The 18,081-nt window shown below is 34.7% G+C and overlaps 1 protein-coding gene across 7 annotated transcripts in view; it reads left to right on the top strand.

Moving 5' to 3' along the window:
• CACNA2D1 (calcium voltage-gated channel auxiliary subunit alpha2delta 1) overlaps positions 1-18,081 on the top strand; it is a 524,891-nt gene that overhangs the window by 377,028 nt on the left and 129,782 nt on the right. For all 7 annotated transcript variants that reach the window (XM_005890243.3, XM_070369704.1, XM_070369702.1 and 4 more), the window contains exons 7-8: positions 2,202-2,333; positions 16,753-16,822. In XM_005890243.3, coding sequence (XP_005890305.2) covers positions 2,202-2,333; positions 16,753-16,822 — 202 coding nt within the window. The remainder of the gene's footprint in view (positions 1-2,201; positions 2,334-16,752; positions 16,823-18,081) is intronic.

Here is an 18,081-nt window from a genome sequence, read left to right as displayed (position 1 = left end):
AACTTTGCTTATTTATTAAGTGCACAATGCCATTTCTTTCATTCTGAGTAAATAACTTCAGGTGTCTATTCTGCAAAAGCTTTATGTACTTTTCTCATTTGCATATGAACAGCTTTTGTGGAAATCATTTTGCAGTGTCTTATCTGAAAAAGAATTTTCAAACGTATAATCTACTATTTTAAAACAGATCACCATCATGATAACATTTCAAAGTTTGACTTTTTCCCCCAATACATAAAAGTATAATTCTTTATCAGTGTATCAGAGCCTAATACTTAGTAGTTGTTAGATAATAAAACTGAGTAAGACTCTGAACACAAAGAAAAATTCATTAAAAATAATTAGATCTCAGTTGTTGCCTAATGTGAATTAAAGAACCAAGGAAACTGAAGAGACAGACTTCATTAATCCCCAATCTATTCTAAGTATCTGGAATATAAATAAACATGATTATTTTGTTGAGTAAAATATAACTGTATAATTCATGAATGTTTAAAAAAAAAGAGGATGTCCCTCTTTTTCTCTGCTATTTTGTGTAGTACCATAAATATTCATAGATAGTGAGTATCAGTTTAGGTTATCTATGTGAATATAAATTTTCATATAACTGGTCACTCAGTGTTCATTGGATCATGCTTTTGAATTTGAATTCACTAGTATCTCAGATGTGCTATGGATCTGACCCAACTCATGAATATTTACACACACAACTTATCTTTCTGAAGATAATCACATCCATAAAGATGGGAAACTCATTAGTTTCCAATAATGAGAAATGCATTAGGATGCTGGTCCCAGAACAATTTGCAGTATGCTTGTTTTCATTTTTTGGGTGAGTGATAAAACCTTAAAATACAAATACATATGCTGTATGTCTTTCTTGAAAGAAGCTCTTTGTTCTTTTATCTTCAAAACATCTTGCATATGTTTTAACCATGATTGTATTTGTTTCTTTTACTTACTGTGGTCACAGAAATGAATGGAAAAAAGTTAAGCAGTAATTCTACTCATTATCCCAAGCTAATGTCCATTATTTAGGCTTGGACATATATTCTCAAAGGCAAGATTTCCCAATCTGCTAATCTGCTGGGGGCATGGTACATATTTTACATATATTAAGACCCTCCAAGAAAGATGAGATTATCTCATATGTCATCTTTTTTGTGTAAAGGGAAAATAATATTCTAAGCTGATTAAACTTTTATCATGTTAGACATAGGATGCTATGATCATGGAGAGCCATAATTAACATTTATTAGCCACAATTAACATTAATTATATTTAGCCCATATTATAGCCTACATTATAATTGTTCCTCTTTCATTATAATGACTGGCATATGTTTGTGATACCTATGCAGGATCAGTTAGTCAGTATAAGTAGGTGTCAAAATCAATGACCTGTCCCTTGTTAGCACCACACTCTAATTGTTAGTTGAACTAACCAGAAAAAAGAAAATTATTGTTCATAAAGCTAGTAATAAGATATCAGCTACATCTACTTCTATTATTGATGTTGTCAAGCCTCTGAATGAGTTTTTCTTTATCAACATGTATGCATTTTTGTTGTTACAGAAATATAGTTAATAAGCTATTCTCAATGACAGACATCTATTTTTTTTTTAACTCAAGTAACAGATCAAACCATGTTAGTATATCACAGAGAATCATCAATAGTTGAGGAAAGTAGTCATCAAACTGTGTCCTAAGGTGCCCTGTAGGTTTCTTTAGAACTGCCTCAATTGGAGAAATGCTTCCCACCACCTCTCAGCCAGCAGAGCTTGACTATTGCCTGTTTTAAATTTTGTGTATCACAGTGGTTCTCAGCAGAAAGTAATTTTGCTCCCCAGGGCTTATGTGATGATATCTAAAAACAGTTTTGCATATCACAACTGGGAACATGGTACTGACATCTAGGGTGTAGAGGCCAGAGATGCTTGTAAACATCTACAAAGCACAAAACAACCCCCACTACAAAAAAGTCACCCAGCCCCTAAATGTCAGTAGGGCCACCATCATATAAACATTTGTTTGAAGAAATTATTCCATGTCTAAACTTTCTGATTACCACCAGATCAGAGTGCTTTTATAGATAAAGCAATAAAATATATATAACATTACTGTGCACATATATGAAAACAGGCTCAGTTACTAATTACAAATTTGAATTGACTGATTTTTCCATTCTTTCACTTTTGGTAGCAACAATTGTATTAAACGAACTCAACTGGACAAGTGCCTTAGATGAAGTTTTCAAGAAAAATCGAGAAGAAGATCCTTCATTATTGTGGCAGGTGTTTGGCAGTGCCACAGGCCTGGCCCGATATTATCCAGGTAAGTACTTAGTGGTTCAATAGGTATCAAGTAAAACTGTAAATACTAGACTTAGTTTTTCTTGACAACACTCTGTTACCTTCTCCTATTTGGTAAAAGATGGTTATCACATGGCTTTTGTAAGAAAAGTCACTTCTCCTTACATGGCTCTTTAACTACCTAAATCACTTTAAGTCAAAACACCTAAGAAGTAGCTGGAACCATTGTCATGTGAAATCAGGCTGGGCTGCCGTTGAGACTGTAAGCAGGTATCTGTGGACCTGGAACAGGAGGTTGTCATGAATCCTAAAACAGTTCTAAGAATCCAACTGCATAACATGGACCACGTTGTGAATCACGTTAGAGACCTGAATAGAAATTTTAGAAACTAATTGAAAGATCTCTTTCCAGATTTTAAGTCTGTGTGTTTATATGAAAGGCATTGATGCTTTTCTTTAATCAGTGAATGTGGATTTGTTAAAATGAGAAGAGGAATATATTTTACAAATTAACACGAATAAATCCTTGTGTAATGTCCTTTATTCTTATATAAAAGTTTAAGAGGAAATAAATTTATAATGAAAATGAAAGATTAATCACTAGTACATACTGAGAATCTATTGAAAAGACTTTAAGTGAAATGTCTGTTGGTATTTTTAACTTTTCCACCTTTCCAAGCAAGCTGACAAACACAAATGCATTTTCTTTCTCAAAGTGTGACTGAGTTACAGGATACATACTAGGTCATTAGGCTTTAAAAAGCACAGTATATATGAGAGTTTATTTAGACTTGCATTTTTTTAACATTTAACATTAGAGTTGTTAACAATAAAAAGTCACAACAGTGAAAAGGGGGTGAAATAGAAATTAGATAATGTATGTCTTTGTGAATAAAGTATGTGGGCATCATCAAACTAAATAGCTCTAAAATTAGGTAAAGATATATAACTTCTTGCAATTAGTGCCAGATAGTAAGATCATTGACAATGACTTTTTGCAGAAATCCAGTGGGCTAGGAAAGGCGTACTGGTATTTCATTGTTGAAAAAGATTCATGCACCACCAAAATGTAAACATTAATATCAGATGTTGGGGAGATATCACATAGCTCGTTATAATAGATGAATTTTCTCCTTGGAAATGCTGTTCAGTATAATACAAAACTTCTCCTAAAATACTGTTACATTACTAGTATGTTCAATATCATATATCAGGAATTTGAAAACTTTCATATGTAATATAAAGAAAAAGGTATTTATTGCTCATGTACATAGTAAACCCAATATAATAAACCTTAATATTATGGCAGGTCTTATCAAAGTACATTTATAATTATAATTAGTATGCAATAACACTAATACATAAATATAATTATTTATATTTATCAGTAACTTACAGCATTATGTAGCTTTAAAATGTATTAACTCAATACAAAATTCCATTTATGAGCAGCTGAGGATAGGAGGAAAAAGATAAGTAAGAGAAAATATGATAACAATGAGAAACCTAGAGCCCAGAACTACAGGGAAGTTGATAATGCTGCAAAAGAAAGAACACACATTATTATAAGAGAGAAATAGGAAGGAGAATGGAAGGAAAGATTGTATAAGAAAGGGAGAGAGAACATTGGTGTCAAGAGGTAGGAGGAAAGATAGATCCTATTATGTATGTTTTTCCAAGATGAGTCTTTTTACAAGTAGTTAACTTTACAGCATACTAATAAATCACCAATAAATTTTCTTTTAAATGCTAATTGAGGGATTATGGCTTTAATTTTTTTTTTTAATCCTAATCATATACTTCCTAACATGTTGACATTTGTCCACTTTTACCTTGGAAAAACTCCATAAAGATTTAGTTTAGTTGAATCCAAATGGTCCTCCCAGAATGTTAGTTGAGGAAGCAACCCTGGGCTTTCCTATAACTCCGTGTTTTTTAAGATTTGACTCAACAAATCATCTCAGAGTCTCATAATGGCTCTCTTGATTGCTATGGAATACACTCAATGAAATTTCATTGAGTCTATTTAGTGAGTATGTTGCTGAGGTGCTCTTTTATTAAAAAAAAACTTTGACATGTGAAAAGCTGTACATAGTTAACATATGTAACTGGATGAATTTGGAGATAAGTATACATTGGTGATACCATCACCACAATCAGTGTCATCAACCTATTTATCATCTGGAAAAGTTTCCTCCTACTCTCTTATTTATTAGTATATTTTGTGTTATAGAAACACTTAATATAAGATCTAGCCTGTATGGACGGAGGAATCAGCAGCCAAGATGACTATTCTCTTGTTCTCTGTCCATATCCACTCATCTAGTCCCTGCTTCAGCTACAATCTGTTCACCTGACTGACCTTCACTCTTAATAACAGGTAGAACCTAATTAATAAATTCCTACATACTTGCTCCCAGCCCCAGCTTGTGATTATTCTAAGCTTTATATCAGCTTTATATACCTGATAGCTTATCAAAGAGCAGTGAGGGGCATGCTCTCTGCTGCCTTCACTGGTAACCTATGAGCTAAGCTGAGATCAGTGTCAATTCTCCCTATAACTGGCAACTTCCTCTCCTTCCTTCCCTCATTCCCTCCCCACTCTCCACTTCCAGCTAAGAGTGGGCTATATTTCTGCCCACCAGCAGCCACACATGGTAGAGTATTGCTTCAGGACCTTGCTTCAGACCCATAAGATCCCCCAGTCTTTTAAACCTTTGATGTCTCTGTCACTATCTCCAGGCTCTTTAGCCTTAAAGCTGCAGGCCTGTGGAACACAGCCCAATATACCCTCTTAGCAAAATTTTAAGTGTTCTATACTGTATTGTTGTCTTCTGGTTCTGTGCTAAACAGAAGATCTCTAGGGCTTACTGGTTTTGTATAACTGAAACTTTGTACTCTTTAACTGATATTTCCCCACTTCGTACTTTCCCCTGGCAACCACCATTCTACTTTCCTTCTATAAGTTTGATTATTTTAGATTCCTCGTGTAAGTGATATCATATTGTCAGGGGCGAGTGTAGTTTCCTCGGTTCTGTCTCACTGCAGCAAAAATTTGAAATGACGGACCCAGTGTTACCTCTCTGTCACAGCTCAGTTTTATTTGGCAAGCAAAGGAAAATACATCCCCGAGGCATGAGGGTGGTTGACCCAAAAGAAGAGAGGGCTCAATCTTGGCTCCTCTTGTTATATGGTTTTCTCCTGCCCGTGAGCCCGCCCTATGTAAATTGGGCTAGCCAGGCTGTTTATTCCACCTGAGGTTCTCAGTCTGGTCCTGGGGTTTTCTTTTGTTCCATTTTTGCAGGCTTTTCCTTTCTTTTTCTTTTTCTTTTAGCCACCACCATTTTGGACTCCTTTTTCTATTCTAACTACCTAACCATATAGTACTTGTCCTTCTGTGCCTGCTTATTTTGTTTAGTGTAATATCCCTCAGGTTCATTGATATTGTCACGAATGGCATGATTTTTGTCTTTTTTAAGGCTAAGTGAGTTGATCTTCATGATAATAATGTTCTAATAGAATCAAATGTCTTTAGCAAAGACACTAAGACATTATTATAATCTAAAAGTGGACCTCTATATTTCTGTGTATGCTAAGGCATGCTTTCAACACATTTTAATGTCTTGCAGGTTTAAAGAGTTTTTAAAATAAAGGATTTAAAAAAATTTTGCAGTAAGCCATACTTTCCTCTCTGATTTTAGTCTTTCCATTTTGATACTGAACAAAATAATGTGAAACAGCTCATCCCTGATTACTATCTGTTAAAATGAAGGTCAAAATAGCCTTTAATTATTGTTAATTATCTTGTGAGTTGAAATAGAATAGATATTACCTAACTGGATTTTACATGGTAAGATTTGGACCTCAGGCTAGGATCTCCCTACTAACTGTGAGAAACTAGATGGGTCTTCTAAATTTTCTGAGCCTTACTCAGCAAATCTAAAAATAGATATGGGCACTAATGTTTCAATTTTAGAGTTCCCTGATGGCCTAATGGTTAGGACACTGAGCCACTGGATAGCCCAGGTTTGATCCCTGGTTGGGAAACTGAAATCTTGGGGCTTTCCAGGTGGCTCTGTGGTAAAGAACCCTCCTTCTTTGAAGGCAGGGGTTGAACACAGGTTCAATCCCTGGGTTGGGGAGATCCCCTGGAGAAGGAAATGGCAACCCACTCCAGTAATTTTGCTTGGGAAATCCCATGGATAGAGGAACCTGGTGGGCTACAGCTCATGGGGTCATGAAAGTCAGACATGAATTGGTGACTAAAGAATAACAACAATAACAACAAATGTTTCAATTTATCCCCTGAGAGTTGTGATCGATGAGACAATATAATGAAAAGTACTTGCAGTTACTCCACATGGTGGAGTTGGTCAGGAGATGTAGGTTTTAACCTATGACCTTAGTTAAGTCACTTCTCAAGAATGCCCAGTTAAATTTCAGTTTCAGATAACAAAGGACTTTTCAGTGTAAGTATATGATGTTTGAGAAATATTTACTCTTAAAAAGTATTTAGTATTTACTCTAAAAAATATTTTTTAATTAAAATTGATATTTAATTGGATGTCCTTAATTTTCTTTTCCTAAATTTATTAATCCTATCTCTCCGGCACTGAGTTTATGAGAAAATATGAGAAATAAACTTTCCTATTACCTCATGGCATTGTGAGGATCCAAGAATCTATTTCATGTATTAATATAAATGCAGAATTTGTGTTTTTTCTTCTTTTTTTAATTCTACAAGCTACCTTTAAAGCCTTTTTGCCATATTATTGTAAATGAGTTTGTAGAAACTAGAGTCCTCTAACTCACAATATAGGGTCTAAAATAAAGTGTATTCTTGTGAAATATTAAGATGCTGCTTAAAGCAGAGCTAATAGTATGAGTGGGTTAACCAGGTATATAACCTGATAGCCAGTATTTAAGTCTCACTGCCATATCTTGATATCATGGTACCCTTGGGGAAATATTCAGACTTGAACTGTTAAACAAAAAGGATAAAGTAGAATTAAGAGAAGAAAAAAATTAAGTGCTTCTTATTTGCTAAGACATTTAGGAAAAAGCCAGTGATGATTAGCCACTCTGCTGATTTCCATTTTTCAGGTTATTTAAACTGCATGGAGGCACTACACGAGGGCTCCAGAGCTGACATAATATAAGGGCACCTCTGTAGAGCCAATTCTGGATAGCAGTTTGATATGACTGGGAATGGATTTGACCTCTCACATCTGTCCTTAGATTGAATATCAGTAATTTGTCTGTTTTCTAATTTTGGTTGATATGTATGGAAATACGGTATAAAAATGGTTGTTGTATGTCTTTTTCTTCTTTTTTCCCCTTTTCGCCTTCTTTTCCTCTTCCTTCTCCACCTTTCCTTTTTCTCCTCTCTCCTCTCCAACTTAGCAGATAGTTAGGCTGTGTGATAATAGAAGGAGGATCATTGTATTGAGAGGAGTTCTTGATTTCATATTAAAACTTTCATGGCTAAGTCATATCTCTGAACCTGTTTCTTAACCAGTAGCTTGGGAAGATTGAAGAAGGTGATTTCCAAGGCAGGCACTACCTTTATTTACTTATGCATTTAGACCTTATTTGCTACACCACAGTCCTTGTTTTGTAGGGTAAACTAGAGGTACTTGCCCTAGTCATACAGCATGTCATGGCAGAGTTGAAGCTGGAACCCATATCTGATGACATCTTGTTGACTATGTGCTGACTGGACAATCAGTTTAATTTATGAGTGCTTTCTCAATTCCTGGGTTTGAAAGATCCCCTGGAGAAGGGAAAGACTACCGCTCCAATATTATGGCCTGAAGAATTCCATGGTCTATAGTCCATGGGGTTGCAAAGAAGCAGACATGACTTAGCGACTTTCACTTCACTTCCTTTAGAAGCCCTTAATTGATTTATATAAATTAACCTGACTGTTATTAAAACTCTTCTCAAGAGCTATCAACTGTTTGAATTTTTATGCATCATAAAAACTATAGGTATACACAACACATTTCATCCATTAGTGTCTTTTGAAATTGTACCAATTACTGCAATAATTAGGACTGTAATTAGGAGTTACTGGCTTGTCAGAATGCCAATATAGACAGCACTTATTCTTTTTAGGTAATTAGTTGCACTTATAAAGAAAGGAAAAAACTTAAATCTCAAACTTCATGTTACATTTTTGATTAATCATTTAATTAAATGTCTTATTGAACATTTGTTCTTTCTTCATCCTCTTTCATTTATTTGTTTCAAAAACACGGGTTTACAAAACAGGAACCTAGTATATGTTGAATTGTATTAAATATTCCTTATGGAGACACTTCCTTGTTCTTGGATCTGCTAGGATTTTGCTAAAATACAATGTAAAGGAACCCGTGTGCATAGTATATAGAGGGACATATTTTTGCCATGTGTATAGCCAGTTATTCTTAAGCTGCTTGACTCTTTTTGAAAAATACCTTTAAAATGTTTTAAACAGCAAATAACAGATGACAACAGAGCAGTCCAAAGAATACTTTTTTAGTTATTTATAAAGGGAGCATTTGCTAGATTTCTGGTTAATTTGAAGAAAACATGATAGCAATGGAGCCTCAGCATTTTGAGGTATTTATAAAAGAATAACTGCTTTCAGTGATCAGTTTTCTTCAAAAAAAAAAAAAAGCCTGATTTTTTTTTTACTTTGATATTTGTGAATGGATATGAAATTTAACTGTAAATATGTTTAATTATATTTGTTGAATGCTGTATGAATACACTTTAAGTTGAAATGATTACCTTATTGCTTTTTTATAATAATAATGATTAGAGTCCAAGCATCAGTTAGGAATAAAACTAGCTACCAGTTACAGGAAATCCAAAACAATGGTGATTTCAACACTATAGAGGTTTATTTCTTACTCAGTCAAAGAATATCAGTTACAGAGACCAGGGCTGCTAAGGAAGCCTCACATACAAGGGTTTACACTCCTGTCTATTTCTCTGACATTCTCTGAGTATATATTCTGCAGTGTCCACCATTGTTAACTTGTGTTTTTTTCTTAAGGAACAAAGAATAGTATTCCCTTTTTAAGGCACTTTCTGGAAATCACACAAAACCTTTCCTCTTAAGCAACATTGGCCAGAGTTTAGTGGTCTCATGGTCATAGTTTACCTTCAGTTTATATTGTTAATTATACAATTTGCTTTTCTGTATACCATTGATCAGTTGTATTACTTGCACAATCATCATATATATATATATATATAAATGCACACACATATACAGAAAATAATATATTTTTAAATTCTCACATGATCCCAACTTATAGAGGTAATTCTGTAACCTTATTTTTGTTTCCTTTGATATGACCCCATCTCTTACCTGAATCTGTCTTATTTTTCACGTATAAGGGTGGAAGAGTCGTTAACTTTACAGTCAACTGTGGGTCCAGTCATTTCACAAATGAGAGCAGTTAAGTAAGATCCTGATATGAAAATGGGATGTGCTCATAATTTGATGGAGGATAAAATTGTATGTAAAATGTCTGCATCTGTCTGTGTCTGTGCTAAGTCGCTTTAGTCGTGTCCGGCTCTTTGCGACCCCATGGACTGTAGCCCACCAGGCTCCTCAGTCCAGGGGATTCTCCAGGCAAGAATACTGGAGTGGGTTGCCATTTCCTCCTCCAGGGGATCTTCCAGACCCAGGAAAAATTAAACTTCCTCTCTGAGGTCTCCTGCATGGGCAGGCAGGTTCTTTACCACTATTACCAGCTGGAAGCCCTAAATATGTGCATGCTGCTGCGGCTGCTAAGTCGCTTCAGTCGTGTCCGACTCTGTGCGACTCTATAGACGGCAGCCCACCAGGCTCCCCCGTCCGTGGGATTCTCCAGGCAAGAACACTGGAGTGGCTTGCCATTTCCTTCTCCAATGCATGAAAGTGAAAAGTGAAAGTAAAGTCGCTCAGTTGTGCCCGACTCTTCGCGACCCCATGGACTGTAGCCCACCAGGCTCCTTCATCCATGGGATTTTCTAGGCAAGAGTACTGGAGTGGGGTGCCATCACCTTCTCCAAAATATGTGCATAAGTATTGTTAAAAATCTTTAGCTCTTTTTAAGTTCTAAAGTAGCTCATTTTATTCCTTTTTCTTTGATACATTGCTAAATTTGCTATCCATTTTTAGATACATAGAACCATCTTTGATGTGCAGCTCTTGTTGTGTTCAGTATATTTATTAAGAAAAATTTAAAACTCTTTTGTCAAAATTTAGACAACTTTTTAAGCACTTCTCTCAGATACACCGAATATAAAATTTGTAAGAAATACATCCTTTAGCCCCATTTTCTAAAAAGATTATTGAGTTATAAAAATGATAATCTTGTCCCTATAGAATCACAATTTACTTTTGTATCACTATTATCACCTAACTGGATTTATTTGCTTACAAAAGTAGAAACTTTTTTCTCTGTCAGAGTTCAGTTTTTCTCTGTCTAGCGTACATGTGAAATTATTTTCCAGTAAAATTCTCTTCATGTTTTACTTAATAGAACTTGTTGTGTGCAAGTTTATTTTTGCACTAGAGCTAATAATAACATATGGACCATCTAAATGATTAAGTCTTTGTGTACCATTTACTTTATTGAATATTTCATTTAATCTCACAACTTGTCCTTGTTATCTGCTACTTCTGCTGACAAATAATCCTTGTTAAATGGAAATGTTTTACATGGGCTGTCTGATATATGCAGAATTACCAGCAATTTGCTTTGTAACATGTGCTTTAATTTTTAAAACTTATGATTTATCCTTGGCTGTAATACCTTATAGCTGTATGAATTTCCAATGTTTATTTACCTAAATTAGAGAAGTGTTCTGGACATATGACCATACAGACATCAAAGGCACTCTCAGACCAATACAATACTATCGTTGAACATCAAGTCTAACTTCTTAGAAACAATGTTAAAATCTAAAAAGAATTTGATTAAATATGTCAATATACTCAAGTGTAAGTTGGAAGGAGGAAAACATAAACTAGCAAAACTGCTGTTTCTGAAGGAACTAAGGTTTCTAAGGATTCAGGTACCAATAGGAGAGAATTTTGCTCTGAAGAAGCTCATAGGTAGATGAGACAAGAAATGTCTTAAACACATTAACATGCAATGCAAAGAGACATCTAGTACATTTATTAAAAAGTTATCTGGAGTTAACTTAGATTATTACTTCTCTAGTAAAATGCAACTGTCTGGGATTGTTTACTTAATGACATCTGGCTCACTTAATGTGGCTTCAGGCCATCCCAAGAATCTAACCTAATCTACATTTTGAGTTTTACGGTGGCACCCCATTCTAGTACTCTTGCCTGGAAAATCCCATGGATGGAGGAGCCTGGTAGGCTGCAGTCCATGGGGTCACAAAGAGTTGGACATGACTGAGCGACTTCACTTTTACTTTTCACTCTCATGCATTGGAGAAGGAAATGGCAACCCACTCCAGTGTTCTTGCCTGGAGAATCCCAGGGATGGGGAGCCTGGTGGGCTGCCATTTATGGGATCGCACAGTCAGACACGACTGAAGCGACTTAGCAGTAGCAGCAGCGGTACAGTTAAACCTCCATGTACTCCAAATTGTTTTTCCCCCCTTTAGTATTTATTTGGTTTTATTTTCTCCAACCTGCCCCATTGTTCATATCCCTATATGCTTTGATCCCAGAGCCCCATTTCTAGTCATATACAACTTATCCATAATTCCAAATAGAATACATTTGGCTTTCCCCAGAGCAGTCTGTCTTTGTTTTACTCTCTCAGAGAACTGTTTTTTTAATCTAGATTACAACAGCTATCAAATTTTATCCTTCTTCAGAATTTATTTGCATATGCCCTTTAAAAAAAAAGCATGGCGATGTAAGTAATTGCAGGTAAACCCTGTGTGTATGTGTGACAGAGAGAAAGAGAAAGAGATCCGAGCAATAGAATGACAGTTGGCTTTTACAGGCATTTTTTAGTATGAGAAAACTTACTTTTTTTCTCTTTCCATGAGACTAAAAATATGAAGTCTTTTTGAATTTTAAAAATGCATTTTAACTTGTTAATTGAACATGCAATTAAATGTCATTCAAAACGGTGTTTTTACCCGAGAATCAGCCCTCAGTTCATCATTTTGTACTTTATTACTTCCTAGCAGAAATGAAAAACTCATACTCTTATTTTTAAGCATATTTACTAGAAAATGGCTCAACAGTGTGCATACTTTCTCAAGAATATTTCAGTATTCTGAGTTAACATATAGGTAAACACTTCAAATCAATGGTTTGATCACTGACATAGCACACCCCAAATGTCTTGTAAAGCAGAAATGCCAAAAAAAAAAAAAAAAAGGCAGAAATGCCATCAGGTAGATTTAGTCAAAGATACACCCACAGTTCATTTCTTATCAGGATAAAAAAACAAGTGATCATTATCACCATTAATGATGGCCTTCAGAAATGAGATGCCCACATTGTAGGCTTTCATTTCTACTTCTTTCTCCTGCCATTCCAAAATCTTATTGGAAAGCAGAAAGGACTTTTAAAATGAGCAACATTTCACTTTTTGCAAGGTTTGTAGAAACTCTGATTTTCTTTTACGCAGCGTTCATTGAACCTCATTATGAAACTGATTATTCTAGGGAATTGCAATGTATGGTTATTATCTTTTTTTTTTTTACTATTTGACCTTCCTTCTTTCTGAGTCTATATAAATAATGTACCATATAAGTACCACAATGGGATTTTACAATCAACTAATTAGTATCACAGAAGAAAGTACATTATTTAATTTTAATATAATGTAAACATCTTAAAATAACTAATGGTTATTTCCCTCTGGTAAATATCTCTGCAGACTTCTATGGAACAATATTAATACTTTTAAATAGAAGCCATCTAAAGTTATAAAACATGTTACAATTTAATGTCTGACTCCTATTGTAAATTATGACCCTTTTTTCTGTCTTTAAAGAAATAATTTTATGAAACATATTAATAAATGTCACAGTTCATTTCAATTAGCAGTTATACCAAAACCAGAAATCCTAGGTGAATTTACTCTGTAAAGAGTTCAGAAATTTAATTTTTTAAATTAATTTAGTTTATAATTTAAGGATAATTGCTTTACAGAATTTTGTTGTTTTCTGTTAAACATCAACATGAATCAGCCATAGGGGACATATGTACACCTATGGCAGAAATCTAATTTAAATGTGACTTTCAAATTCCTGTTTTTTTAACCGTTTTCAAATACACTGGTTGATCACTTTCAACTCATGGTGATCACTTTTATTGTCAGTGGTAACCAATCCCAGTTCTCCTCTCACGAAAATATTTGTATCAGTCTGAATCAGAAAAGAGATAATACAACATTTTAAACAGGGCTAGTTAATTTTTTAATAAAGAATTATTAACTTTGGCAGGGATTAAAGAGGAATTAGCTAGAAGTAGGGATAAGTCTAAATAATACAGGAATTCCAGATACAATATTGTGTAACTACCACCCGTAGAGCAGAAATAGGTAACCAAAGGAAGAGACTTTGGTCCCCAAGTGCCCCTGGATTGAGATGCAGATCCTTTTACAGAGAACATGGTTCTGGCCCACCAAATGGCAGAGAAGGTACTGCAGTGTCACAGAGTTTGCTGGAATTTCACCCTCGGAGTTGCAGGTGTCTCATCAGAGGCGCTCCACAAAAAATACCTGAGGGTACTGCTGGAGAGCCAGACAGCAATCCATAAGCCTTGTTCTAGAGAAGCTGTGCATGAGCTCTGGAGGATATGTACTGCCAGAGCCACACCAGGAAAGCTGCACTTACTGCCAGAGCCTTGGAGCAAACAAACCAGACCAGGATGTAGAAACCCTTTCTCACAATGTCTGTTTTCATCATCTGCTGAGAAAGCTTAAATTGTCCTTGTTAGGTAAAAGAAAAATATTTAAGGGACCAGGAGACATTTTCATAATACAAGATAAAAGAGTGAATTTGGAGTTAAGAGGGAATAAATGTACAACCAGCCCAGGATTTTACTGAAAGAAGAATGAGATAAATTTGAAGTTATTACAAAGACCCAGACTTGAGGAATTATGTAATAGTTGAATGTGAACTGAAATGTCTGCCTGTGTGCTTGTTGCTGAATTAATTCTAGCACTACCACAAACAGAAAAAAAGTCATAATTTATCTCACTAACTCTAAGTTTCTGCAGATGTTAATGGGAATAATTAAACTTGCCATTTCAGTTGCATACTATATCAGTACATATTGTTGGGGCAGTGCTATATTTAAACTTAGCTGTTTCTTATAAATGTGATTAGTTATTTTAAATGAATAAATCATTTTCTGATATAGGTGCTAATAAGAAAACCATTTCACAGTCAAGGAGAGGCTCAGTAATATATATTTTTGACAAATCCTAATTGGCCAAATTATCTTAGTCAGCTAATAAACATGATTCTCAGAAAAGTTCTACATAATTTTCATCATTTCTCAATAAAGGGCAAAATACATTGAGAGACGTACATCATATGAAGTATTATTGGGAATTTTCCCAAGTGTGTTCAAGGAGAAGAGGATTTCAACATAAAATTATCATCCAATTCATAAGCACTTATTGTTCTCCATTGGGTCAAAGGGGTGTGTGTGTATGTGTAAAGCTTTGTAAAGTATTTTAATTAAAGTAAGTTTAGAGTTAATTGGAATAGTATAAAATAATTACATTTTAAAAACAGTTAAACATACTTTTTTCAATTTACTGCAAAATGATAAAGACTCTGAAACATCTTCTGTTAGTTAATAGAAGATTCTTGAATCTGTACTTGAATTATTTCACATCATTCAAATAAATATCAGGAAAAGTTTTTTTTGGTGCAGTTATGTTAATTATAATTTAGTTTTTAAGTTATAATTTTAAATTATCAAATATGCCACTCTAATGGCAGAAAGTGAAGAGGGACTAAAGAGCCTCTTGATGACGGTGAAAAAGAAGAGTGGAAAAGATGGCTTAAAACTCAACATTCAAAAAACAAAGATCATGACATCCAGTCCCATCACTTCATGGCAAATATATGGGGAAAAAGTGAAAGCAGTGACAGATTTTACTTTCTTAGGCTGAAAAATCACTGTGCAAAGTGACCTTTTGAAATTAAAAACCACTTGCTCCTTGGAAGGAAAGCTATGACAGACTTATACAGCGTATTAAAAAGCAAAGACATGACTTTACCAACAAAAGTCCATATAGTCCATAGTCATAGTTATGGTTTTTCTAGTAGTTATGTATGGATGAGAGAGTTGGACCATGAAAGATGAGCTCTGAAGAACTGATACTTTGGAACTGTGGTGCTGGGAAAGATTCTTGAGAATCCCTTGGACAGCAAGGAGATCAAACCAGTCAATCCTAAAGGAAATAATCCCTGAATATTCATTGGAAGGACTGGTGCTAAAGCTCCAATACTTTGGCCATCACATGTGAAGAACTGACTCACTGGAAAAGACACTGATGCTGGGAAAGACTGAGGGCAGGAGAAGGGGGCAACAGGGGATGAGATGGCATCATCGACTCAGTGGACATAAGTTTAAGCAAACTTAAGGAGATAGTAAAGGACAGAAAAGTCTGGTATGCTGCAGTCCATGGGGTCACAAAGAGTTGGACACAACTGAGTGGCTGAACAAGAAAAAGTACTCAATCTGAAGTTCCAGTACTTTGGCTGCCTGATTGGAAGAGCCAACTCATTATACAAGACCCCGATGCTGGGAAAGGTTGAGGGCAGGAGGAGAAGTAGGTAACAGATGAGATGGTTGGATAGCATCACTGACTCAATGGACATGAGTTTGAGAAACTCTAGGAGACAGTGAAGGACCGGGAAGCCTGGCATGCTGCAGTTCCTAGGGTTGCAAAGAGTTGGCCATGACTTAATGACTGAACAAAACAACAAGGTTAAAAAATTATGCTGTTATAACAGTCCAAGAAAAACAGTCTTTTTATAGACCAAGATAATATAACATTGAATGAAAATAAAAGGATCAAATAATTTAAGGTATAGTTTTCATTAGTGGCAAATACATTTTCTGTTAAATTTTTCTGTTAGTAGAGAGGAAAGAAAATGTATATTTTCTTGACACTTGGTGAAACATACTCATGGGTACTCTGAACATCCCTATGCCTACAGGTTATTTTTGAAATAATATGAAAAAAATTGACTTAAGCCATTTTCTTCTGTACTGCTATGTTGTTTTCCATTTAAAAATGAAAAAGATTAAAGGCATAAAACTCTGGTATCTCCCAGTTTAACATTGCTGTGGATAAGTGGAATGTGTCCCTTAGTGCTTTGTAACTTTTAAAAATATTGCTTTCCTAGATAACACCTAATATTTTGGTTTTACTTCTCTATTTTAAATTTAACTTCTCTTGTTCTTTCTAATTCTTTTTGTGTCTCTTTTTTTAAAGCTTCTCCATGGGTTGATAACAGTAGAACTCCAAACAAAATTGACCTTTATGATGTACGCAGGAGACCATGGTAAGAATGTTTGGGTAATAATGAAAAGATGAAAAAGACAAAATAAGTTTTATTTCTTTTTCTTTCTTTTTTTCTGGTGTAAAAGTTGGAGGGACTCGTTCTACTATTAGTGTTAATATTGTCTGATTATTATAGAGCTCTTGTGTGTTTTTTTTTTCTTCTATACATTTGCATTTTCTATACACTTCTACTTTTAAAAATAAAGTTAAATGAAAATGATGAGTTCAGTGGGCACTGATAATGAATATTGTTGAACTGATTCATCAAATGCATTTGAAGTGGACTTCCTTTAAGTTTTTAGTTAGTGTCGTCTCTAAATCTCTTTTAGCTTTTAGGGATTTCTGTTGAAATACTCCCACTTCCTTATAGTAGGGCTCTAACAAAGTGTCCAGATAGAGTAGAAGGTAGTTTGCCTCTGGCAGTGAATTAATGAGAACTAGCCCCAAGGAAAGAGCTACCCCTAGTTACAGACATATTGCTTAGGTTTCATTTTTCCAAAAAGAAAGTTTAATTGTTCCTTCTAAAGAAACTCATTATTCTAATATATAAGTAGAAGAATACCAAAAAAGTCATAATTACCCTTGTTGGGACATAATTGTTAAACTTAAGTATTTAATTGATTTTTTAATGTATGTAATACATGGCTATACATTTTTTAATGAATATGCATGTTATTATACAGTATACTGCTTTGTAAGCTACTATTTCATATCAATACCTTTGAGTACCTTTTCATAGGAAACACACTTAACATCATTTTAAAAGAATGACTAAATGGTGAATTATTTTAAAAATCCTCTATTAATGGACATATAGGTGATTTCTCACCCTTTGTTAGGATTCAGACAAATTCTAAGACACATAATGGTCAATTCAAAGAAATATATGTAAAGCTTTTAAAATACTCTGTTAAATGTCCTAGTAGCAATTTACATTAATACCAACTGTGTGTAATATTACCAGATGCTATTAATCCACATATTATTCTTGTTAATATTTCTCCAAGTTCGTGGCCTTGGAGCCATAGGTTGCTGAATGGAGGCAAACCCTCTGCCACCATGTGATTTAGGTTCAGGAACCAGTTGTTTTGGCAGAAAATTAGAAATTAGGTCCCAACCAGAGGAGACAGATGAAATTCTGTCCTCTCATTTTCCCATGGAGACGCATGCCAGGACCATTTGTCAAAATGCTAGACATGAACTAGATTTGCCTTTCATTGAAATAACCCAGCAACCCTGCCATTTTACCCTCTGACAGAG

The sequence above is a fragment of the Bos mutus genome, chromosome 4 (assembly GCF_027580195.1).
Source record: "Bos mutus isolate GX-2022 chromosome 4, NWIPB_WYAK_1.1, whole genome shotgun sequence".
Lineage (NCBI taxonomy): Eukaryota > Metazoa > Chordata > Mammalia > Artiodactyla > Bovidae > Bos > Bos mutus.
This window is presented reverse-complemented; position numbering and strand designations above follow the sequence as displayed.